At 43.2% G+C, this 27,335-nt stretch overlaps 1 protein-coding gene across 3 annotated transcripts in view; it reads left to right on the top strand.

Annotated features, from left to right (window-relative positions):
* The window catches only part of fmnl2b (formin-like 2b), a 360,828-nt gene that overhangs the window by 202,485 nt on the left and 131,008 nt on the right, over nucleotides 1-27,335 (top strand). For all 3 annotated transcript variants that reach the window (XM_034179825.1, XM_034179807.1, XM_034179816.1), the window contains 2 exons: nucleotides 19,305-19,429; nucleotides 22,085-22,287. In XM_034179825.1, coding sequence (XP_034035716.1) covers nucleotides 19,305-19,429; nucleotides 22,085-22,287 — 328 coding nt within the window. The remainder of the gene's footprint in view (nucleotides 1-19,304; nucleotides 19,430-22,084; nucleotides 22,288-27,335) is intronic.

The following is a 27,335-nucleotide window of genomic DNA, read 5'->3' on the forward strand; positions in this document are numbered from 1 at the left end:
TCCCCTCTGAAATAACAAACCCCAACAAAGATACAGTGGAGCAGTGGAACTCACATTTTTCTGCTTTAACATATAAATGGTTCTATAACAAAGTCTGTAGAACCGCTGAGACTTGTTGCACGTGAGTCTCCAGATCAGATGAGTATATGAGAATATCATCCAAATACACAAAGACACATTTATTTAGGTACGCACGGAGTACATCGTTAACAAGGTTTTGAAATACCGCCAGTGCGTTGGTCAGGCCGAACGGCATTACTAAATATTCGTAATAGCCAGATGGTGTATTAAAGGCCGTCTTCCATTCATCTCCTGCACGTATACGAACCAGGTGGTATGCTTTTCTTAAATCTAATTTGGTATACACCTTAGCTCCTTCTAACAACTCGAAGGCAGAGGAGATAATCGGCAAAGGATATCTGTTCTTTACCGTGATGTCATTGAGACCTCGATAATCTATACAGGGACGAAGGGTCTTATCTTTCTTTTCCACAAAGAAAAAACCTGCCCCGGCGGGCGAAGAAGAGGGATGGATTAAACCCACCGCAAGAGACTCCTGAATATAGGTATCAATCAATCAATCAATCAATTTTTTTATATAGCGCCAAATCACAACAAACAGTTGCCCCAAGGCGCTTTATATTGTAAGGCAAGGCCATACAATAATTATGTAAAACCCCAACGGTCAAAACGACCCCCTGTGAGCAAGCACTTGGCTACAGTGGGAAGGAAAAACTCCCTTTTAACAGGAAGAAACCTCCAGCAGAACCAGGCTCAGGGAGGGGCAGTCTTCTGCTGGGACTGGTTGGGGCGAAAATAATTTACCTCGGGGGGTGTTGCCCCCGGGAGGAGGTCTATGGCGCAGTCATATTCATGATGGGGTGGAAGGGACGGAGCTTCGGCTTTGTTGAACACCTCCGCAAGATCATGATAACAGGAAGGGACCCCCTCTAGATCAGATGTATTTACACCAGAACTGTCAACAGGCTTAATCAGGCAAGTATTGTTACAAGTAGGTCTCCAGGACTCCACTTTTCCCAGGCCCCAATCAAGACTGGGTTTATGGCGTTGTAGCCAGGGATGCCCCAGAATTACTGAGTGAGTCATCTTATCGAAAATATGAAAACTGATTAGTTCAGAATGATTTCCTGTCATAGTCATGCGAACTGACTGGGTGCGAAAAGTAATTTGGCCCAAGTCACTGCCATTCACAGCGTGGACCACCAGGGGCCGTGTGAGCCGATATAATTTAAGGCGGAGGGACCTGGCAAAAGAGGACAACATGAAATTAGAATCGGCTCCAGAATCAATGAACACAGGGCTGGTTAATGTAGTCAATTCAGATGTGAAAGTAGCTAATAAAATGTTCCTGGAAACAGGATTTACTGAGCTCTGACTCACCCGTAATACCACTTTCAGCCGACCTGCCGCAACCCTGACAGGACAGACAGTAATTACATGACCCGGTTGTCCACAGTAATAACAAAGTCCTTCCCCACGGCGTCGCTCACGTTCTTCGGTCGAGAGGCGGGCCCTCCCCACCTGCATGGGCTCTTCAGCCGAACCAGCCATGGCGGAGCTTCCCAAGTGACTGGACGAGGCACGGTCCGATGGAAAGACATGGTGGGGAGGTGGATGATGGGTGTCCCGTCGCGGACGCTCGGACAGACGGCGATCAGTCCGGATAGCCAGTGCAATTAGCTCGTCGAGAGTTTCAGGCAGATCCACAGACACCAATTGGTCTTGTATGACGTCACTCAGGCCCCGGAAGAAGACGTCTTGGAGTGCCGCGGGATTCCACTCACTTTTGGCAGCCAGAATTCGAAAGTCAATGGCATAATCGGCCACACGACGATTTCCTTGCCTTAACCTCATCAAAGCACGAGCTGCTTTGCGGCCAGGAGAGGCGTGCTGAAAAACCTGCTGCAGGGAGTTGGTGAATGCCGAAAGGGAGTAGCAAGATGGCGCGTCATGGCCCCATTCGGCTGTTGCCCATGTAGCCGCCCAACCGGAAAGGTGAGATATCATGCAATCTTAGCTCGATCAGACGGAAACATTGATGCCATCAATTCAAAGTGCAGCTCACACTGAGTGATAAAAGGTCGAACATCCCCGGACTCTCCGGAAAAACGCTCAGGTCGAGAGAGTTGGGTACATACCGCAGGGGTGGGAATGGTAGCCGGTGGGTCAGTCGATGGTCCCGGAGGCGGCGGCGTAGCGGCAACCGTACCGGTTGGAACCTGATGTTTTAGTGTGTTCAGGAGTTGCCCCATCTGTGAGCTCACAGAGGCCATGAAAGCGTCTTGTTGTTTGGCTAACTCACTGACTCCAGAGCTCAGGGCAGCTAGCTGGTCCTCTTGCTGCGCAAACCGCCGGCTGTGGTGACATACCGCCCGCTGAACAGCTTCAGGGTCCACGTCTGCTGCGTCCATCGTTGGCCTGATTGTTCTATCAGGATCTACTGGGAAAGCAGGTTGGACACAATTGCAGGACGAGGATGAATAGCTCTGTACAATTGAGGCGTTTACTTGATTCGTAAGCAGGGATCAGTACACAAAGAGGCAGTCCAAAAAGAGCAACAGTAACACAGTCATCAGGCAGGTACGAGGTCCAAATACACAGGCAAGCAGTCAAAAACACGATGAGGCAGTCAGGCAAGAAACACAAGGAACAGAGCTAGAAAAAGGCACAGGGCACAACAATCAGGCGAGTAACGCAGGCACACAGAGCGGTATATAAAGCCTCAGGTGATGAGCAGATAATCAGGAACAGGTGTGAGAACCTTCCAGAGACAGGGCGTGTCCAACACAGAGGGAAACGCCCCCCCCATGCTGAACCAAGAGAAGAAGGGGAGCAAGAGAAAGCAGGACAGGGAAAACACAAGCAGACAAACAGTGCCAAAGAGACAGATACAAAAGCAACAAGCCAACCCACACACAAAGTCCAAGTCCTGACACATCGGGAAGAGGCCCCAGGGAAGACCTAAGACACGCTGGAGGGACTACGTCTCTCAACTGTCTTGGGAATGCCTCGGGGTTTCCCCGGAGGAGCTGGGGGAGGTTTGTGGATCAGAAGGTCTGGGTGGCTTTGCTTGAGCTCCTACCCCCGAGACCTGACCTCAGATGAAGCAGAAGAAAATGAATGGATGGATGGATTTGGACACCACTACGGTTCTGGTGCTGTTAGATCTTAGTGCTACATTTTATACCGTGGATCATCATATTCTACCCAATAGGCTGGGAAATCATTTTAGGATTACTGGTGATGCCCTTCATGGTTGACATCATACCTGAACAATCCTTCTCTCTGTGTTTTGTACAATAACACTACGCCTAACCTTAGCGGCAGGACATTTGGGGCTCCATAGGGGTCCGTCTTCGGCCCCCTGCTTTTTTCCCTTTATATAGCACACCTTGGGCACATATTGTGGCGTGTTGGTATTACCTTTCATTGCTATACTGATGATACTCAGTTATACATGCTGATAACTGCTGGTAATCTCTTCCATATAAAATCCTTAGAAGATTGCCTTGCATCAGTGAAAAGCTAAATGTCTTACAATTTCCTACTTTTAAACTCTGATGAGGCTGAAATGATGGTTCCTGGTCCAGTGAGACATTGGCCTCAATTTGACCAGCTGACGCTTAGCCTGGGCTCGTGTGTCATACATCACACTGACAAAGTGAGGAACCTTGGGATATTTTTTATCTTATGTTGTCCTTTGACCTCCACATTAGAACTATTACGAGGCTTTCTTCCACCTCCGAAATATAGTGAAGATTTGTTCCATCCTGTCAATGGCTGATGCTGAGACCCCGATTTATGCATCTGTTTCTTCTTGATTGGAGGACTGCAATGTTCTATTTTCTGGTTCTTCACAGTCCAGCATTAGGAGTCTCCAATTATTTCAAAATACTGCTGCCAGACTTTTGACACAAAGCAGAAATTTTGACCACATTACACCCATTTTGGCATCTTTTCACTGGCTTCCTGTCACTGTGAGATCAGATTTTAAGGTTCTGCTGCGAGTCTATAAAATTGTTCACGGACTGGCACCTCCCTACTTAGCTGACCTAATTAAACCCTACATACCGTTCAGCTTTTTGGTCATTTTTTTTTTTATCTGTATGCATGCATAACAGGGACTTTTCTGACTTTCTCAGTCAGAATGCAAGCTTGAGCAGAAAGCTCAAACTGTCACATTCCGATATAATGGCTGCACTTACATCAAATCAAATCAATTTTATTTATATAGCGCCAAATCACAACAAACAGTTGCCCCAAGGCACTTTATATTGTAAGGCAAGGCCATACAATAATTACGGAAAAACCCCAACGGTCAAAACGACCCCCTGTGAGCAAGCACTTGGTGACAGTGGGAAGGAAAAACTCCCTTTTAACAGGAAGAAACCTCCAGCAGAACCAGGCTCAGGGAGGGGCAGTCTTCTGCTGGGACTGGTTGGGGCTGAGGGAGAGAATCAGGAAAAAGACATGCTGTGGAAGAGAGCAGAGATCAATCACTAATGATTAAATGCAGAGTGGTGCATACAGAGCAAATAGAGAAAGAAACACTCAGTGCATCATGGGAACCCCCCAGCAGTCTAAGTCTATAGCAGCATAACTAAGGGATGGTTCAGGGTCACCTGATCCAGCCCTAACTATAAGCTTTAGCAAAAAGGAAAGTTTTAAACCTAATCTTAAAAGTAGAGAGGGTGTCTGTCTCCCTGATCCGAATTGGGAGCTGGTTCCAGAGGAGAGGAGCCTGAAAGCTGAAGGCTCTGCCTCCCATTCTACTCTTACAAACCCTAGGAACTACAAGTAAGCCTGCAGTCTGAGAGCGAAGCGCTCTATTGGGTGATATGGTACTATGAGGTCCCTAAGATAAGATGGGACCTGATTATTCAAAACCTTATAAGTAAGAAGAAGAATTTTAAATTCTATTCTAAAATTAACAGCAAGCCAATGAAGAGAGGCCAATATGGGTGAGATATGCTCTCTCCTTCTAGTCCCCGTTAGTACTCTAGCTGCAGCATTTTGAATTAACTGAAGGCTTTTCAGGGAACTTTTAGGACAACCTGATAATAATGAATTACAATAGTCCAGCCTAGAGGAAATAAATGCATGAATTAGTTTTTCAGCATCACTCTGAGACAAGACCTTTCTAATTTTAGAGATACTGCGCAAATGCAAAAAAGCAGTCCTACATATTTGTTTAATATGCGCACTGAATGACATATCCTGATCAAAAATGACTCCAAGACATCACACTTACATATGAAACATAAGAACAGGTACATAAGAAAAGGTGGCCTAATGAGTTGTAAATTACCCTGGCAGTGCCATTTGGCACCCTCCGGTCAGAATAGGAGGTGGCAGAAAAGGCTGGATTTTCGAGTGTTAAGATGCACTTATTTTCCCTTTCATATGGCTCGCGTACTGGAATAGTATGTTACCATGCTTTTTCCCCCTTTTAAATTCATTTTATTAGGAAACGGAGTGGGCCGTGCCGCCACCTTCATTGTATTTGTTGTTTTTGTGATGCCTGATTCTGTTTTTTTCTTCTCTCTCTGTTTGAGGTACAGCTCCATCCAGAGATGGGTGTGAAATCTGTTCCGGAAACTCTCCTGTCTTGTGCACCTGCAACATTTCCTGTATATTCGTTTTATGAATTGCTTTGCAATTTGTGTCTGTAGCATGGGCCAAGCAGAGGGTCACCCCTTTGAGTCTGGTCTGCTTGAGGTTTCTTCCTCAGAGGGAGTTTTTCCTTACCACTGCTGTTCTGGGGCTTAGTAAGGTTAGGCATTACTTGTGTGAAGTGCCTTGAGGCAACCTTGTTGTGATTTGGCGCTATATTTATGAAAATAAATTGAAATTGAAAAGTTAAAATCAAAAACGTCACATGGCAGTCAGGTCACACAGAAAACACTCAGGGGAAAGGGCTGGAAGTGAAGGCACAAGGCACAATGATCTGGCGGAGATCTAGTGCAACCAGTGAAACTTAAGTACACCCAGGTGATGACCTGCAGATTAGAAACAGGTGTGTGGAAAACTCCAGAACTGGGTGTGGCCTAGACAGTGTGCACCACCCACCACCAAGCCAGACAGGGACACAAAAAGCCCAAGCAAGTGTAGCAAAGCGGACAAGTTGGGCTTCTGACACCACCCTGGGAGTTTCACCCAGGGAATTTGACAATTTGAGTAACTTCAACTTAAGATGCACAGGTTTGTTGCAAATGAGACAGAGAAGTGATTCCCAAAACAAGAATTTATTAATAATAAGATTTCTTTTCTAAATTTGCCTTTCTTAAAAAGGCAAATTTATTAAATTAGTATTTATAAATTTGCCTTTCTTAAAAAGGCAAATTTATAAATACTAATTTAAAACACTACTGTTCATAGCCACATGAGAGCGCCCTTGCATCATGCAGCCTGGCAGGACACGCAGCTGTCAGCCTGAAGTTGTCAGTTTTCCAATTGTCCACACTGAGCGTAAAGCTGCTGCAGCAAACAGGGCACATCCACCAGCCTCACAGGACGAAATCTTCCAGCAGAGCACCAGAGCAAAGCAGCAGGGCCTCCTTCCACAGCTTGGTCCAAAATCCTACATTTTAAACAGATAAATATAAATAACAAATATCTGAAAGAGGAGCTAAACTTCACACTATACATACTGAACCGTCCGTCACATCAATCAGCTGTAACTCCACACCGCCCCAGAGCGTCAGCAGCACCACAAACACTCAGCAGCACACAGAGGTCTCTGTACAACAAAACCATTTCCTTAAACACTCAACATACACCTCAATGAGCCTGCAGCTGTGGCCGGCGCCTACCTGTCTTCACAGGAACGTGGAAGTGAACACGTCCAAGCACCTGCAGTCAATAGCCAGAAAGAGAAAGAGAAGAGCACACACTCCCTCTTTTATACAAACACTCCTCTGCCACAACCAGCTGCACTCAATCCACCAGCTGAACATCATTAAGGTCATCCTACACAAGAAACACACACAAGAAAAACCCAGCAAGATAAATCACATACAACAAAATCAACCAAGCCTAACTAAACAGGCCAGAGCAGACATAATGCAAAAAAACAAAAGAAAAACAAACAAACAACCCAAACCCTGGCAAAAAGAAACTTCTCCCACATCCAGAGTCAGGTCGGGTACATGGAATTGGTGTGATCCATGTTCAAGGCCTCCATTCCTGAGACAGCTGCCTTGAGCTGTGGCCAGATGGCTGTCGGTGCTTGCAAGAATCTGCTGGTGGACACCAGTGATGAGGGAAGCTGTCACATTAAAGAAGCAGGTCTTTTGTGTCCAGTTTGCACTGATGTTTCCAGAATCAGCAGACAGGTGCCTTCAGGCCAGAAGGACTGCAGCCTGACCGGTTGCTGAGTCAAAAATGTGAGTATAGGAGGAGTTTGGAATGACTTTTGGTCTAAGTGATTCTGACAAACTGGCGGGCCTCTCGGGAAATCATGCAGTTCTTAGCCTGTGCTGTGTTCAGCAAGGGAGGAGAATAAAGACATTGTCAGGCAGTGGAAAGACCACTTTGAGGATCTCCTCAACCCTACTGACATTCCCTTCTTTGAGAAGGCAGGGATGGAAGACTCGTGTGGATCTGGTGCCATCTCCTTAGCGGAAGTCACTGAGATAGTCAGAAAACACCTTAGTGGCAAGTCGCCGGGGGCAGATGAGATTTGTCCTGAGATACTGAAGTCTCTGGATGTTGTGGGGCTGTCATGGCTAACACGCCGATAAAATGTGACATGGAAGTTGTGGACAGTACCGCTCCATTGGCAAACTAACCCTAACACCAGAACTACTGCAACAACGCGGTCTTTGTAAGACCAAAGTAGGAGCTCTGTTCGCATTCGTTATTCGTGGCAGCACATTGACCTATATATTACAAAAATCACTGTGTGCTCTCTATCACCTCTGTAATATTGTGAAGATCCCACATCCTCCATCTATGAAAGCTGCAGAGACATTAATTCATACTTTTGTCTCTTCTAGATTGGATTATTGTAACATCCTATTATCTGTTTGCCCATATGACCCCATTTTGGCTTACCTCCAATTGCGTCCTGTCTATGTGAGGTCAGATTTTAAGGTTTTGTTATTAATGTACAAAATCCTCCATGGACAAGTAACTCCCTGACTGGCTGATCTAATTAAACCTTACATACCAGTCCGTATTCTGCATTCTCAGGATGCAGGATTACTGTGTGTTGCAAAGGTTAAAAAGAAGTCAGCAGGCAACAGATCTGCCTCTTACTGTGCACCTGTTCTTTGGAACAAACTCCTTGCAGAGATTAAACAGTCTAGTCCCATGGAGTCATTCAAATACAGATTATACACCCAACTGCTCTTTCTTTCATATGACTTAGAAGGGCCTTTATTGTTATTGTCTGTACATACAATGAAATTTGTCCCCTGCAATCCAACCAGTAGGGGAAGTGGGCAGCCACTACCCCTAGTGGTTGGTCCGGTGCCTGGGGACCAATTCCAGATGTTGGGATGCTGCCTTGATCAGGCACAGAAAAGCAGGAGACCTGAAATAAACATTTTTTGATTAGTGGGAAGAAACAGGAGGAAGCCCACGCTGACAAGGAGAGAACATGCAAATTCCAGACAGAAAAAATGATGTGGGAAGCATTCCCACATACGTCTTGCTGTGAGGCAACAGTGCTAAGCACTTGGCTTAGTTTAAATGCTAAATGGTTTTTGTACTAAATGTTTTTTTTCTAGGGGTGTAACGATTCATTTTAACAATGATTTAATTCATATCATGTTCCATGGTTGCCGATACGATTCAAGGATGATGTTGGTTCATTTTGAACGATCCAGTCCGAAAGGATTCAGTGACTTGAAATCAATTCAGTAACTTTTTAATTAAACTCTAAACAAAAACAGCTACTGGATTATTTTATTGAGAATGATGTTGTGTATATCAACAGCAAAAATACTAATGCTAATGAATTTAATTTGTTTTTTTGCAAATATTGGAGCTAATTTTGTAAATTCCATGAATACAATTAAGCAAAAGAAAACATCTGAAATGGGAAGCAGAATAATTCAGTCTTTGTTTGTTGGGGAGGTCAGTGAACAGGAGGTCTTATGTAAGATGGAATTGTAGCAGGATGAAAGTCCCGGGTCCCAACTGAAAAGACGTTCCCGTTAGCTTGGCTAACGGGGAGTTCCCCTTTGGCTGACCTGGTAGAGGAACGGTCTTTTGTGCGAGCCGCGTGGGTTCGATCCCCCACCGTCGTCCCGGCCACGAAGGTCCTGCTGCTTCAATCTGGCGTCACGAACAGGATGTGGGTCACAGAGTATGCTAACATGCACCTGTGACTTCGGGACGAAGTCAAAAATGGTGGGGAGATGTGTAGGGGGATGAAAGTCCCGGGTCCCAATTGAAAAGACGTTTCCGCTAGCTTGGCTAACGGGGAGTTCCCCTTTGGCTGACCTGGTAGAGGAACGGTCTTTTGTGTGAGCCATTTGGGTTCGATCCCCCACCATCGTCCCGGCCACGAAGGTCCTGCTGCTTCAGAATGAATGAAATGACATGAACCAAGAAATAAAATTCAACCAGTGTGACTGTGAAATAAATACCTGGATAGTTGTGCGAAGCAGGTAATCTGTGGACTGAACTGGGCTTGTTCCTGGCATTATCTGTGATGATGAGTCAAGCTTTCATTTGAAAGCTTGACTCTTAGTCTTGTCCATCCAAATTGGAAGTCCGAAAAAACAGTTTTATTTGTTGTAATCTATCATCCACCTGGTTGTTACTGTAAGTTTCTCTGTGAATTTTCAGACCTTTTGTCTGACTTAGTGCTTAGCTCAGATAAGATAATTATAGTGGGTGATTTTAACATCAATCAATCAATTTTCAATCAATTTTTTTTTTATATAGCGCCAAATCACAACAAATAGTTGCCCCAAGGCGCTTTATATTGTAAGGCAAGGCCATACAATAATGATGTAAAACCCCAACGGTCAAAACGACCCCCTGTGAGCAAGCACTTGGCTACAGTGGGAAGGAAAAACTCCCTTTTAACAGGAAGAAACCTCCAGCAGAACCAGGCTCAGGGAGGGGCAGTCTTCTGCTGGGACTGGTTGGGGCTGAGGGAGAGAACCAGGAAAAAGATATGCTGTGGAGGGGAGCAGAGATCGATCACTAATGATTAAATGCAGAGTGGTGCATACAGAGCAAAAAGAGAAAGAAACAGTGCATCATGGGAACCCCCCAGCAGTCTACGTCTATAGCAGCATAACTAAGGGATGGTTCAGGGTCACCTGATCCAGCCCTAACTATAAGCTTTAGCAAAAAGGAAAGTTTTAAGCCTAATCTTAAAAGTAGAGAGGGTGTCTGTCTCCCTGATCTGAATTGGGAGCTGGTTCCACAGGAGAGGAGCCTGAAAGCTGAAGGCTCTGCCTCCCATTCTACTCTTACAAACCCTAGGAACTACAAGTAAGCCTGCAGTCTGAGAGCGAAGCGCTCTATTGGGGTGATATGGTACTACGAGGTCCCTAAGATAAGATGGGACCTGATTATTCAAAACCTTATAAGTAAGAAGAAGAATTTTAAATTCTATTCTAGAATTAACAGGAAGCCAATGAAGAGAGGCCAATATGGGTGAGATATGCTCTCTCCTTCTAGTCCCCGTCAGCACTCTAGCTGCAGCATTTTGAATTAACTGAAGGCTTTTTAGGGAACTTTTAGGACAACCTGATAATAATGAATTACAATAGTCCAGCCTAGAGGAAATAAATGCATGAATTAGTTTTTCAGCATCACTCTGAGACAAGACCTTTCTGATTTTAGAGATATTGCGTAAATGCAAAAAAGCAGTCCTACATATTTGTTTAATATGCGCTTGAATGACATATCCTGATCAAAAATGACTCCAAGATTTCTCACAGTATTACTAGAGGTCAGGGTAATGCCATCCAGAGTAAGGATCTGGTTAGACACCATGTTTCTAAGATTTATGGGGCCAAGTACAATAACTTCAGTTTTATCTGAGTTTAAAAGCAGGAAATTAGAGGTCATCCATGTCTTTATGTCTGTAAGACCATCCTGCAGTTTAGCTAATTGGTGTGTGTCCTCTGGCTTCATGGATAGATAAAGCTGGGTATCATCTGCGTAACAATGAAAATTTAAGCAATACCGTCTAATAATACTGCCTAAGGGAAGCATGTATAAAGTGAATAAAATTGGTCCTAGCACAGAACCTTGTGGAACTCCATAATTAACTTTAGTCTGTGAAGAAGATTCCCCATTTACATGAACAAATTGTAATCTATTAGACAAATATGATTCAAACCACCGCAGCGCAGTGCCTTTAATACCTATGGCATGCTCTAATCTCTGTAATAAAATTTTATGGTCAACAGTATCAAAAGCAGCACTGAGGTCTAACAGAACAAGCACAGAGATGAGTCCACTGTCCGAGGCCATAAGAAGATCATTTGTAACCTTCACTAATGCTGTTTCTGTACTATGATGAATTCTAAAACCTGACTGAAACTCTTCAAATAGACCATTCCTCTGCAGATGATCAGTTAGCTGTTTTACAACTACCCTTTCAAGAATTTTTGAGAGAAAAGGAAGGATGGAGATTGGCCTATAATTAGCTAAGATAGCTGGGTCAAGTGATGGCTTTTTAAGTAATGGTTTAATTACTGCCACCTTAAAAGCCTGTGGTACATAGCCAACTAACAAAGATAGATTGATCATACTTAAGATCGAAGCATTAAATAATGGTAGGGCTTCCTTGAGCAGCCTGGTAGGAATGGGGTCTAATAAACATGTTGATGGTTTGGATGAAGTAACTAATGAAAATAACTCAGACAGAACAATCGGAGAGAAAGAGTCTAACCAAATACCGGCATCACTGAAAGCAGCCAAAGATAACGATACGTCTTTGGGATGGTTATGAGTAATTTTTTCTCTAATAGTTAAAATTTTGTTAGCAAAGAAAGTCATGAACTCATTACTAGTTAAAGATAATGGAATACTCAGCTCAATAGAGCTCTGACTCTTTGTCAGCCTGGCTACAGTGCTGAAAAGAAACCTGGGGTTGTTCTTATTTTCTTCAATTAGTGATGAGTAGAAAGATGTCCTAGCTTTACGGAGGGCTTTTTTATAGAGCAACAGACTCTTTTTCCAGGCTAAGTGAAGATCTTCTAAATTAGTGAGACGCCATTTCCTCTCCAACTTACGGGTTATCTGCTTTAAGCTACGAGTTTGAGAGTTATACCATGGAGTCAGACACTTCTGATTTAAAGCTCTCTTTTTCAGAGGAGCTACAGCATCCAAAGTTGTCTTCAATGAGGATGTAAAACTATTGACGAGATACTCTATCTCCCTTACAGAGTTTAGGTAGCTACTCTGCACTGTGTTGTTATATGGCATTAGAGAACATAAAGAAGGAATCATATCCTTAAACCTAGTTACAGCACTTTCTGAAAGACTTCTAGTGTAATGAAACTTATTCCCTACTGCTGGGTAGTCCATCAGAGTAAATGTAAATGTTATTAAAAAATGATCAGACAGAAGGGAGTTTTCAGGGAATACTGTTAAGTCTTCTATTTCCATACCATAAGTCAGAACAAGATCTAAGATATGATTAAAGTGGTGGGTGGACTCATTTACTTTTTGAGCAAAGCCAATAGAGTCTAATAATAGATTAAATGCAGTGTTGAGGCTGTCATTCTCAGCATCTGTGTGGATGTTAAAATCGCCCACTATAATTATCTTATCTGAGCTAAGCACTAAGTCAGACAAAAGGTCTGAAAATTCACAGAGAAACTCACAGTAACGACCAGGTGGACGATAGATAATAACAAATAAAACTGGTTTTTGGGACTTCCAATTTGGATGGACAAGACTAAGAGACAAGCTTTCAAATGAATTAAAGCTCTGTCTGGGTTTTTGATTAATTAATAAGCTGGAATGGAAGATTGCTGCTAATCCACCGCCCCGGCCCGTGCTACGAGCATTCTGACAGTTAGTGTGACTCGGGGGTGTTGACTCATTTAAACTAACATATTCATCCTGCTGTAACCAGGTTTCTGTTAGGCAGAATAAATCAATATGTTGATCAATTATTATATCATTTACCAACAGGGACTTAGAAGAGAGAGACCTAATGTTTAATAGACCACATTTAACTGTTTTAGTCTGTGGTGCAGTTGAAGGTGCTATATTATTTTTTCTTTTGAATTTTTATGCTTAAATAGATTTTTGCTGGTTATTGGTAGTCTGGGAGCAGGCACCGTCTCTACGGGGATGGGGTAATGAGGGATGGCAGGGGAGAGAAGCTGCAGAGAGGTGTGTAAGACTACACTCTGCTTCCTGGTCCCAACCCTGGATAGTCACGGTTTGGAGGATTTAAGAAAATTAGCCAGATTTCTAGAAATGAGAGCTGCTCCATCCAAGTGGGATGGATGCCGTCTCTCCTAACAAGACCAGGTTTTCCCCAGAAGCTTTGCCAATTATCTATGAAGCCCACCTCATTTTTGGACACCACTCAGACAGCCAGCAATTCAAGGAGAACATGCGGCTAAACATGTCACTCCCGGTCTGATTGGGGAGGGGCCCAGAGAAAACTACAGAGTCCGACATTGTTTTTGCAAAGTTACACACCGATTTAATGTTAATTTTAGTGACCTCCGATTGGCGTAACCGGGTGTCATTACTGCTGACGTGAATTACAATCTTACCAAATTTACGCTTAGCCTTAACCAGCAGTTTCAAATTTCCTTCAATGTCGCCTGCTCTGGCCCCCGGAAGACAATTGACTATGGTTGCTGGTGTCGCTAACTTCACATTTCTCAAAACAGAGTCGCCAATAACCAGAGTTTGATCCTCGGCGGGTGTGTCGTCGAGTGGGGAAAAACGGTTAGAAATGTGAACGGGTTGGCGGTGTACACGGGGCTTCTGTTTAGGGCTACGCTTCCTCCTCACAGTCACCCAGTCAGCCTGCTTTCCCGGCTGCTCGGGATCTGCCAGGGGGGAACTAACGGCGGCTAAGCTACCTTGGTCCGCACCGACTACAGGGGCCTGGCTAGCTGTAGAATTTTCCACGGTGCGGAGCCGAGTCTTTAATTCGCCCAGCCTGGCCTCCAAAGCTACGAATAAGCTACACTTATTACAAGTACCATTACTGCTAAAGGAGGCCGAGGAATAACTAAACATTTCACACCCAGAGCAGAAAAGTGCGGGAGAGACAGGAGAAGCCGCCATGCTAAATCGGCTAAGAGCTAGTAGCTACGCTAAGCTAGCGGATTCCTAAAAACACGCAAAGTGAATAATGTGTAAATAATTTAGAGGTGATTCAGCAGAATGAGTGCTTTAGTTAAGGCACGTAAAGATTACACTGGGAAACAAATCGTAATCTAGATAACTAGATCAATCTAACTGCGCAGATTAAACAGCTAACAGATACAGAAAAACATCCACACAGATGCTGAGAATGACATCCTCAACACTGCATTTAATCTATTATTAGACTCAATTGGCTTCGCTCAAAATGTAAATGAGTCAACCCACCACTTTAACCATACTTTAGATCTTGTTCTGACTTATGGTATGGAAATTGAAGACTTAACAGTATTCCTTGAAAACCCCCTTCTGTCTGATCATTTCTAAATAACTTACATTTACTTTAATGGACTATCCAGCAGTGGGGAATAAGTTTCATTACAGTAGAAGTCTTTTGGAAAGAGCTGTAACTAGGTTTAGGGATATGATTCATTCTTTGTTATGTTCTCTAATGCCATATACCAACACAGTGCAGAGTAGCTACCTAAACTCTGTGAGTGAGATAGATTATCTCGTCAGTAGTTTTTCACTCATAACCATCCCAAAGACGTACCGTTATCTTTGGCTGCTTTCAGTGATGCCGGTATTTGGTTAGACTCTTTCTCTCAGATTGTTCTGTCTGAGTTATTTTCATTAGTTACTTCCTCCAAACCATCAACATGTCTATTAGACCCCATTCCTACCAGGCTGCTCAAGGAAGCCCTACCATTAGTTAATGCTTCGATCTTAAATATGATCAGTCTATCTTTATTAGTTAGTTATGTACCACAGGCTTTTAAGGTGGCAGTAATTAAACCATTACTTAAAAAGCCATCACTTGACCCAGCTATCTTAGCTAATTATAGGCCAATCTCCAACCTTACTTTTCTCTCAAAAATTCTTGAAAGGGTAGTTGTAAAACAGCTAATTGATCATCTGCAGAGGAATGGTCTATTTGAAGAGTTTCAGTCAGGTTTTAGAATTCATCATAGTACAGAAACAGCATTAGTGAAGGTTACAAATGATCTTCTTATGGCCTCAGACAGTGGACTCATCTCTGTGCTTGTCCTGTTAGACCTCAGTGCTGCTTTTGATACTGTTGACCATAACATTTTATTACAGAGATTAGAGCATGCCATAGGTATTAAAGGCACTGCGCTGCGGTGGTTTGAATCATATTTATCTAATAGATTACAATTTGTTCATGTAAATGGGGAGTCTTCTTCACAGACTAAGGGTAATTATGGAGTTCCACAAGGTTCTGTGCTAGAACCAGTTTTATTCACTTTATACATCCTTCTCTTAGGCAGTATTATTAGAAAGCATTGCTTAAATTTTCATTGTTAAGCAGATGATACCCAGCTTTATCTATCCATGAAGCCAGAGGACACACACCAATTAGTTAAACTGCAGGAATGTCTTACAGACATAAAGACATGGATGACCTCTAATTTCCTGCTTTTAAATTCAGATAAAACTGAAGTTATTGTACTTGGCCCCACAAATCTTAGAAACATGGTGTCTAACCAGATCCTTACTCTGGATGGCATTACCCTGACCTCTAGTAATACTGTGAGAAATCCTGGAGCCATTTTTGATCAAGATATGTCCTTCAATGCACATATTAAGCAAATATGACTGCTTTTTTACATTTGCGCAATATCTCTACAATTAGAAAGGTCTTGTCTCAGAGTGATGCTGAAAAACTAATTCATGCATTTATTTCCTCTAGGCTGGACTATTGTAATTCATTATTATCAGGTTGTCCTAAAAGTTCCCTGAAAAGCCTTCAGTTAATTCAAAATGCTGCAGCTAGAGTACTGACGGGGACTAGAAGGAGAGAGCATATTTCACCCATGTTGGCCTCTCTTCATTGGCTCCCTGTTAATTCCAGAATAGAATTTAAAATTCTTCTTCTTACTTATAATGTTTTGAATAATCAGGTCCCATCTTATCTTAGGGACCTCATAGTACCATATCACCCCAATAGAACGCTTCGCTCTCAGACTGCAGGCTTACCTGTAGTTCCCAGCATTTGTAAGAGTAGAATGGGAGGCAGAGCCTTCAGCTTTCAGGCTCCTCTCCTCTGGAACCAGCTCCCAATTCGGCTCAGGGAGACAGACACCCTCTCTACTTTTAAGATTAGGCTTAAAACTTTCCTTTTTGCTAAAGCTTATAGTTAGGGCTGGATCAGGTGACCCTGAACCATCCCTTAGTTATGCTGCTATAGACTTAGACTGCTGGGGGGTTCCCATGATGCACTGTTTCTTTCTCTTTTTGCTCTGTATGCACCACTCTGCATTTAATCATTAGTGATTGATCTCTGCTCTCTTCCACAGCATGTCTTTTTCCTGGTTCTCTCCCTCAGCCCCAACCAGTCCCAGCAGAAGACTGCCCCTCCCTGAGCCTGGTTCTGCTGGAGGTTTCTTCCTGTTAAAAGGGAGTTTTTCCTTCCCACTGTTGCCAAGTGCTTGCTCACAGGGGGGTCGTTTTGACCGTTGGGGTTTTTCTGTAATTATTGTATGGCTTTTGCCTTACAATATAAAGCACCTTGGGGCAACTGTTTGTTGTGGTTTGGCGCTATATAAATAAAATTGATTTGATTTAATTTGATTTGATGGCAGGACTCTTGTTGATTTTCCACTCTGCACCAATATTTTTACCAGTATGAGTGTCATTTAAAACTCTGGTTTGCAGAACAAAGGTCTTCATTTTCCACCATTGATTTGAGCATGATGTTCAGTTGTCCGTCATTATTGCTACTCCTTCTGTATTGTGTGAACTAGCCTACAAACTGCGAGGGACTTATTTAGAATATCTCCGTCTTCGCAAAAGCCAAAGCGTTTCCACAGAGTGGACCGCAATGGTAGCGTGATAGTTTCTCGCTCATCGGCTTCTCCTCTGCATCGGCCAAGCTATGTTTTGTTGTCTGCTGCCATGTTGCGATGATGTCACAGACAGGCAGACTGAATCAAGTAAAGTTTCTTTATCATTAAAAGTGCTAACAAAACACATCCATATAAAATATGTTATTTCCTAGTATTGATACATTCGATTGATTACCTTTTAAAACGATATTGGATCGATATATGTTGTTCAGAAGGCCAACTTGCTGAGCACAGATCAGTGTAGTTGGATCATAGGAATATACAACTCCTGGCAAAAATGATGGAATCACCGGCCTCTGAGGATGTTCATTCAGTTGTTTAATTTTGTAGAAAAAAAGCAGATCACAGACATGACACAAAACTAAAGTCATTTCAAATGGCAACTTTCTGGCTTTAAGAAACACTATAAGAAATCAAGAAAAAAAATTGTGGCAGTCAGTAACGGTTACTTTTTTAGACCAAGCACAAGGAAAAAAATATGGAATCACTCAATTCTGAGGAATAAATGATGGAATCATGAAAAACAAAAGAACGTTCCAACACATCACTAGTATTTTGTTGCACCACCTCTGGCTTTTATAACAGCTTGCAATCTCTGAGGCATGGACTTAATGAGTGACAAACAGTACTCTTCATCAATCTGGCTCCAACTTTCTCTGATTGCTGTTGCCAGATCAGCTTTGCAGGTTGGAGCCTTGTCATGGACCATTTTCTTCAACTTCCTCCAAAGATTTTCAATTGGATTAAGATCCGGACTATTTGCAGGCCATGACATTGACCCTATGTGTCTTTTTGCAAGGAATGTTTTCACAGTTTTTGCTCTATGGCAAGATGCATTATCATCTTGAAAAATGATTTCATCATCCCCAAACATCAGAAAAGTGTCCAAAATATCAACGTAAACTTGTGCATTTATTGATGATGTAATGATAGCCATCTCCCCAGTGCCTTTACCTGACATGCAGCCCCATGTCATCAATGACTGTGGAAATTTACATGTTCTCTTCAGGCAGTCATCTTTATAAATCTCATTGGAACGGCACCAAACAAAAGTTCCAGCATCATCACCTTGCCCAATGCAGATTCGAGATTCATCACTGAATATGACTTTCATCCAGTCATCCACAGTCCACCATTGCTTTTCCTTAGCCCATTATAACCTTGTTTTTTTCTGTTTAGGTGTTAATGATGGCTTTTGTTTAGCTTTTCTGTACGTAAATCCCATTTCCTTTAGGCGGTTTCTTACAGTTCGATCACAGACGTTGACTCCAGTTTCCTCCCATTCGTTCCTCATTTGTTTTGTTGTGCATTTTCGATTTTTGAGACATATTGCTTTAAGTTTTCTGTCTTGACGCTTTGATGTCTTCCTTGGTCTACCAGTATGTTTGCCTTTAACAACCTTCCCATGTTGTTTGTATTTGGTCCAGAGTTTAGACACAGCTGACTGTGAACAACCAACATCTTTTGCAACATTGTGTGATGATTTAGATGCAGACTAACGAGCAGATCTGATATGATGCAGGTGTTAGTTTTGGGGATGAAAATTTACAGGGTGATTCCATAATTTATTCCTCAGAATTGAGTGAGTCCATATTTTTTTTCCCTCTGCTTGGTCTAAAAAAGTAACCGTTACTGACTGCCACAGTTATTTTTCCTGATTTCTTATAGTATTTCTTAAAGCCAGAAAGTTGCCATTTGAAATGACTTTAGTTTTGTGTCATGTCTGTGATCTGCTTTTTTTCTACAAAATTAAACAACTGAATGAACATCCTCTGAGGCCAGTGATTCCATAATTATTGCCAAGGGGATGAATCATTGCACCTTTAGTTTTTCCCATCATCTGCAAAAAGATTTTTGGTACTGGTACTGTTAGTGAAGCTAAGGGCTTCTAATTTGGAATAATAAGTTTAGTGGAGGTGGACTTTTTGAGGTTTCTTCCTCAAAAAAAAAAAAAAACTCCTGACAATGCTTTTCCTGACCACTGTTGCCTACATGAATGTAAACTAATAATCTGAATTAAATTGACATGTCACTGTGGAAACTGAGAGATCTTCTTCTTCTTGTTTTGGATTTTCATGAAATCATATGTCTGTTTCTTTGTAGCCGTGAAGATCAAGAAACCTATACAAACTAAATTCCGGATGCCTGTGTTGAACTGGGTTGCCCTGAAACCAAATCAGATCAATGGAACTGTCTTCAATGACATTGATGATGAGGCCATCCTACAGGTAAAATTGTGTGAAATGAGACTACTCCTTTAGAACTGAGAACACCAAAGAATAGAAAGTGATTTATTGCTTCATCAATCGTGGCCTTGATGTCCACCAGACCTGGGCTTTAGAAATGAAAGAAAATGGCAAACCCATTTCAGCCTGTTCTTTGGTTCCATAATACATGTGATGATAACATTATTCCCCACAACCAGCCCAGACACTTGGAGATACAGTGAGGAAAATAAGTATTTGAACACCCTGCGATTTTGCAAGTTCTCCCACTTAGAAATCATGGAGGGGTGTGAAATTTTCATCTTAGGTGCATGTCCACTGTGAGAGACATAATCAAAAAAAAAAAAAAAAAAAATCCGGAAATCACAATGTATGATTTTTTTAAATAATTTATTTATATGTTACTGCTGCAAATAAGTATTTGAACACCTGTGAAAATCAATGTTAATATTTGGTACAGTAGCCTTTGTTTGCAATTACAGAGGTCAAACGTTTCCTGTAGATTCTTACCAGGTTTGCACATACTGTAGCAGGGATTTTGGTCCATTCCTCCACACAGATCTTCTCTAGATCAGCCAGGTTACTGGGCTGTCACTGAGAAACATGGAGTTTGAGCTCCCTCCAAAGATTTTCTGTTGGGTTTAGGTCTGGAGACTGGCTAGTCCACTCCAGACCCTTGATATACTTCTTACGGAGCCACTCCTTGGTTATCCTGGCTGTGTGCTTCGGGTCATTGTCATGTTGGAAGACCCATCCACGACCCATCTTCAATGCTCTAACTGAGGGAAGGAGGTTGTTCCCCAAAATCTCGCAATACATGGCCCCAGTCATCCTCTCCTTAATACAGTGCAGTCGTCCTGTCCCATGTGCAGAAAAACACCCCCAAAGCATGATGCTTCCACCCCCATGCTTCACAGTAGGGACGGTGTTTTGGGATGGTACTCAGCATTCTTCTTCCTCCAAACACGGCGAGTGGAATTAAGACCAAAAAGTTCTATTTTGGTCTCATCTGACCACATAACTTTCTCCCATGACTCCTCTGGATCATCCAGATGGTCATGGGCAAACTTAAGACGGGCCTGGACGTGTGTTGATTTAAGCAGGGGAACCTTCCGTGCCATGCATGATTTTAACCCATGACGTCTTAGTGTATTACCCACAGTAACCTTGGAAACAGTGGTGCCAGCTCTCTTCAGGTCATTGACCAGCTCCTCCCGTGCAGTTCTGGGCTGATTCCTCACCTTTCTTAGGATCATTGATATGCCACAAGGTGGGATCTTGCATGGAGCCCCAGACCGAGGGAGACTGACAGTCATGTTTAGCGTCTTCCATTTTCTAATAATTGCTCCAACAGTTGATCTTTTTTCACCAAGCTGCTTGGCAGTTGCCCCGTAGCCCTTTCCAGCCTTGTGGAGGTCTACAATTTTGTCTCTGGTGTCTTTGGACCGCTCTTTGGTCTTAGCCATGTTGGTAGTTGGAGTCTTACTGATTGGGTGGGGTGGACAGGTGTCTTTATGCAGCTAACGACCTCAAATAGGTGCTTCTAATTTGGAATAATAAGTGGAGTAGAGGTGGACTTTTTAGAGGTGGACTAACATGTCTTTGAGGGCCAGAATTTTTGCTGATTGGCAGGTGTTGAAATACTTATTTGCAGCAGTAACATGCAAATAAATTACTTCAAAAATCATACATTGTGATTTCCGGATTTTTTTTCTTTTTTTTTTTTTTGGATTATGTCTCTCACAGTGGACATGCACCTAAGATGAAAATTTCAGACCCCTCCATGATTTCTAAGTGGGAGAACTTGCAAAATCACAGGGTGTTCAAATACTTATTTTCTTCACTGTAGCAGGCACATCCATATAGAATACGACATGAGAAATGCTGTTTGGATGTCTGGTACATCAAAGTTCATCAACACCTAATAAGCTTCTCCTCATTATGTGCCCTTTTAATTTGGAGAGTTACAAGATGATAGCATTTATTGTTTTTAAGTTATGATGTAAAACTGGAGACTATGAACTCATTCATTCACTCACTGCATTTTCCCAGGTGCATGCCTAGGCTTTTGAAAAGCATATGAAAAACAATTCTAGTATTATCATATCAGACTTAAGTCTGTCACAAACCATGAAGTCTGGGGGGAGGTGAGAGGTTTGCCTCTACAACACCCCCCCCCTCCCACCCCCGAAAATGTGTGTGTGTATGTGGGGGGCGAGGGTGAGGATCAGTACCTCCAAATCTGAGACCATGATCCTCTGTCAGAAATGGTGGATTTCCGACTCTCTCCTGACCCAGAGGTTCAGGGGAGAGTTATTGTCCCAAGTGGAGGAGTTTAAGTATCTCGGGTTCGAGTTCACAAGTGGGGGGTAAACTGGAGTGTGAGATCAATAGATGAATTAGGGCGGCATCTGATGTTTTATGGGCACTGTACCAGACTATCGGGGTGACTGAAAGAGTTAAGCCAGAAAGCAATACTTTCGATTACCAGTTGAGTTACATGGCACTTGAGAAATGAGGGTGTCTGAATTTGTAATTGTTCTGGATCAAGACGAAGTTTCAGGCCTTTAGTAAGTTCCTGGACTCAGTCAGCAGAAGTGTATCTGTATGCAGTAAAGATTTTCTGTGTCTACATCTGTCTTTTTTTCCTCTCTGCAGGATCTGGACATGGAGGGCTTTGAGGAGTTGTTTAAGACGAAAGCCCAGGGTTCAGCGGTGGACCTAACTATGTCTAGGCAGAAGCTTCCTCAGAAAGCTCCGTCCAAAGTGTCTCTCCTGGAGGCAAACAGAGCCAAGAACCTGGCCATCACACTAAGGAAGGCTGGCCAGGGGTCAGAAGTTATCTGTCGAGCTATTCATACGTAAGGCAAATTCTACAGTCAACTTAAAAGTAGTCATAAATAATGTAATCAAACTAGCAGACTCAATTGCTGTACATTGCTTTATGAAATTCAGCATGTCCAGTTCCATTCTGGCTCCAGTGGACAAATGTGCACCAGCTCTTGCCCATGTACAAGTGTCAACTTTAGCTCCATTTTGAGGGATCCAACTAACATTTCGTGCACTAGCATTGAGCCCATTGGGATCACCCATTCACACCAGATTACAAGCTGAATCAACTGCAAAAATTGCTAAAAGTCTGGCATGTTTCCATGAACCAGACATATTGAAGCTAATTATTGGTGGATGTTTAAGCTACACCAACTGGATGTCATGTTGGTTTTCAAGAGATTTCATACTCATCCAAGTTACTTCCTCAAATAAAAAAATGTCTATATAGTCTGTGTGTATGGTGGCTTAGTGTTTGGCACTGATGCCTCACAGCAAGAAAGGTCATGGGATCCCTTCCCACTTGGTCCTTTCTGTGTGGAGTTCTCCTGTGTCTGCGTCGGTTTCCTCCCACAATCAAAAACATTCTAATTTAGGGTCTCCCCATGACCAAGGCAGCCTCTCTACATCTGGAGTTGGTCCCCGGGCACCAGACTGCGGCTGCCCACTACCCCTAGTGGTTGGATTGTGTCTAACTGTAATTAGGATGGTTAAATGCAGAGGACAAATTTTGTTGTGGGTACTTATCTATGTATAAAGACTATTCTTCTTCTTCTTATTATTATTATTATTATCATCATTGTTATTATTACAACCCCAATTCCAATGAAGTTGGGACGTTGTATGAAATGTAAATAAAAACAGAATACAGTGATTTTCAAATCCTCTTCAACCTATATTCAATTGAAAACACCACAAAGACAAGATATTTAATGTTCAAACTGATAAACTTTATTGTTTTTGTGCAAATATTTGCTCATTTTGAAATGGATGCCTGCAACACGTTTCAAAAAAAGATGGGACGGGGCAACAAAAGACTGGGAACATTGATGAATGCTCAAAGAACACCTGTTTGGAACATTCCACAGGTGAACAGGTTTTTTTAGGACAATGTTTTTATTGATTTTCAATAGAAATTTAACAACACACGTCAATACACACCACACTAGGCCTGCACACACGCACGCACACACACACACACACAAGAAAGAAAGAAGAAAAAAATCACACTCAACAGTCTTGCAAATAAATATAAGCCATGATTGCTTTCGGAATTCCATTAAGGGTGTCCAGACCTCTTCAAATTCTTGTGCATTACCTCTAATTACATAGGTTAGCTTTTCTAATGCAACACACCGCGCCATCTCTCTAATCCAGGACAGTGCAGAAGATACTTCACTCTCTCTCCAAGACAGAGCCACCATCCTCCTGGCCTGCAGGAGGCCAAAGTTAATCAAGATCTTACACTTGGAGTTAGAATAAAAGTTATTAGGATATATCCCCAAAATACAAAGTTTTGCTGAGCATGGATCTTGGACACCTGTAATTTTACTTAGAGTATGGACAGTCATTTTCCAAAAAGCTACCAACTTAGAGCATTCCCATACACAATGAATTAAAGAACCTTTCTCAATCAAACATATCGCACATGTATCTGGAATTGCGGGGAACCATTTATTCAATTTCTCAGGGGTCATATATGTCCTCATTAGCCACTGGTGTTGCAATAATTTAATTCGGGTGTTAATGGTTTGTGACTGAGCTTTTAAACAAGCTGTCGCCCATTCAGCTTCTTCGATGTCTTCCTTAATGTCTAGACTCCATGCCCTCCTTTTGTCATGACTAGACTCCTTGTCGTGCGAGACAAGTGCCGCATACATTATGGATATTTGCCATTTTCCGTGCATATGTTTTGACATAATATCCTCAAGGATGGACAGTGGTGGCTCACGTGTAACTGGGTGGTGCTTTGTCGAGATGAAGTGCCTCAATTGTAAGTATTTAAAAAGGTGTTTTTTAGAAAGTGAATATTTCGAGCAGAGTTCACTAAATGTTAGCAAAGTGCCCTCAGCATATATATCTCTGATTTTTTGCACCCCCCTGTTGGCCCAAATCCGAAAACCACCGTCTGCCCTGCCAGGAGTAAACTGTGTGTTACCCCAAATGGGTGAAAATTGGGAGATGGAGGGACTATCGCCAATATGTCTATGAGCTTTGAACCATATATCAATAGCGTTTTTAAGGAAGGGATTTTTTTTTTTTTTTTTTAAGGTTTTAAAATCTGCTGAATATAAATACAGGTTTAATGACAGCTTAGATAATGATGCCTGTTCAATATGAACTCATGCGGGAGAAGGTTGTGTGACAAAATAGAACATAGTACTGCACAGCTGAGCGGTTCAGTAGTACCAGTGTAAACTGGGCATTTGTAATCCGCCCCTATCATATGGCATATTACAGTAAACTGAGTCTAAGTCTAGATTTTCTGTTGTTCCAGATGAACCTGCAAAATATGCTGTTAATTTCTTTAAAAAAGGATTTTGACAATGGCATTGGAAGAGACTGAAACAGGTATAGAAATTTGGGCAAAATAGACATCTTGATTATGTTGATCCGGCCGATTGTTGATATCGGCATGGTTATCCAGCTTTCAATCGAGTCTCGTACCTCTTTCAGTGGGTCATAGTTTGCTTCAACAATTGTGTTAATTTGGGGAGTAATCTTAATTCCAAGATAGGTAAAGCCCTCCCACGCAGTAAAGAAAGGTGTACTTATAACTGGATTAATTCTTTCGTCTTTGTTCAAAAAAGTATAGAAGATTTTGTATTATTAATACAGTATCCAGAAAACTGACCAAATTTATTAATTAAACGTTATACTGTATGGATACTGTTTGACAAGTTTGACAAAAAGAGGATAACATCATCTGCGCACAATGATATCTGAGGGCTTGACCTCTCCAACATTAACGGGCTTGATAAATTGTTATTTGTCATTACTCGAGCTATAGGGCTGATATACAGTAATTCTATCCATTTCAAAAACGTTTCCCCAAATCCATATCTTGGTTACAAATTAAACAGATAAGGCCATTCAATTCTGTCGAACGCTTGTCTAGCATCTAGCAATAACAATGCTGTATCCCTGGAATTATTTTGGGAGTGAATTATGTTGAGAACCTTTCTAATATTATGAAAGCCATGACGACCCTGCACGGACCCATTCTGATCACTATGTACCAAAAAAGGAATGTATGGATCTTGCCTTTTAGCAAGAACTTTACTCAATATTTTTGTGTCAACTCCAAGGAGACTAATAGGCCTATATGAGGAGCAGTTAGTGTTATGTGGGCCGCTGAAGAGGAGGTACTGCTGGCCCACCACCACCAGAGGGCGCCCTGCTTGGAGTGCGGGCTCCAAGCACGAGAGGGCGCCAGACCCAGAAGAAGTGACAGCTGTCACTCATCGCACCAGCTGTCACTCATTATCATCACCATAAAGGCCGGACTGCAACTCCACCTCCTCGCCGAGAAATCGACTACCATTGGAAAGGTAATTTCTCTGCTGACTAACACTTTGTGTGTAATAACCTGAACTTCTATTGCAGCCGTTTTCCTGGAGTGTTGCCTTATCTGGAGGATTGGCGTTTGGTGTGACAGCGATGGCTTCGCCTCACACCCCAACCCAGATAAGTGGTTGACCAGGAGCTGCACGAGTGTGTGTGATTGGAGGTGGAGGTGCTCCCTCCTAACTGTGTTTGGACTGTGGATTACTGAGTGTGCAGACTCACACTCATACATCTTATCTCTGCTTTCTGCCAGCAGTACCAGGGTCGACAGCCGAAGACAGAGGCCATCTGAGGACTCGAGACTTGGCGGCTCCGGTGTTCTTCAGACCGTTGGTGGTGGAAGCCGTGTGGGACGCGGCTTCTCTCTCGTCGGGGGTCTTCTATCTTCGAGCCTGCCCACACGTCACCTGGTGTTAATTGACTGTGCAAATTCTGTGAATTTAGTTGTGTATTATCACAACATTAAATTGTTACTTTTTGGCTTACTCATTGTCCGTTCATTTGTGCCCCCTGTTGTGGGTCCGTGCTACGACACCTTCACAACAGGATTTCTCGGCCAATCGTCATGGACTCCGACGGGCGTCAACCCGAGTTTGAACGGCCAATGGAAGAGCCAGGAGCGCAGGCGTCAGCGGGAGGCGTGTTGAGTGAGCTGCAGCAAATCTTAACCGCCTTCACGGCTCGGCTGGATTTAGTGGCCGAGCAGAATGTTCTCCTTAACCGGAGGGTGGAGGCTCTCACCGCCAGGGTGGAAGCGCGCGATCAGGGCGCTGCTGCAGCCACTCCTCTGGCTGGTCCTGGGCCTGTAACAGACGTTCCACTGGTCGTTCAACGACCCCCCCCACCGTCCCCTGAAGCATACATAAGCCCTCCGGAACCGTACGGAGGCTGTGTTGAGACGTGCGCAGATTTCCTCATGCAGTGTTCGCTCGTCTTTTCACAGCGTCCTGTCATGTACGAGTCAGACGCCAGCCGGGTGGCTTATGTTATTAGTCTGCTTCGAAGAGAGGCACACGCCTGGGCTACGGCGCTTTGGGAGCAGAATTCACGGCTCCTAACATCTTATGCTGAGTTTATACAGGAGTTCAAACAAGTTTTTGACCATCCCAACAGAGGCGAGACCGCTTCGAGCGTGCTGCTGTCAATGAGACAGGGGCGCCGCAGCGCAGCCGAGTATGCAGTCGACTTCCGCATCGCGGCAGCGAGGTCCGGCTGGAATAACGTTGCGCTCCGCGCCGCCTTCGTAAATGGACTGTCTCTGGTCCTAAAGGAGCACCTGCTGGCTAAGGAGGAACCACGGGATTTTGACGGGCTTGTCGATTTGGTTATACGCTTAGACAACCGTTTGAATGAGCATCGTCGGGAGCAGGCCGGGGGGCGTGACCGGGCACGAGCCGTCCCTCCCCCTTCCGGTTCCGAAAGGGTGACGTCGTCCCCACGCTTCACTGCCAGAGAGCTCCGTGTGGCTACAGCTCCCCCTGCTGAGGAGGCTATGGACACGAGCAGGGCCAAA

Source organism: Thalassophryne amazonica, chromosome 1 (genome assembly GCF_902500255.1).
Source record: "Thalassophryne amazonica chromosome 1, fThaAma1.1, whole genome shotgun sequence".
In the NCBI taxonomy this organism is placed as follows: Eukaryota; Metazoa; Chordata; class Actinopteri; order Batrachoidiformes; family Batrachoididae; genus Thalassophryne; species Thalassophryne amazonica.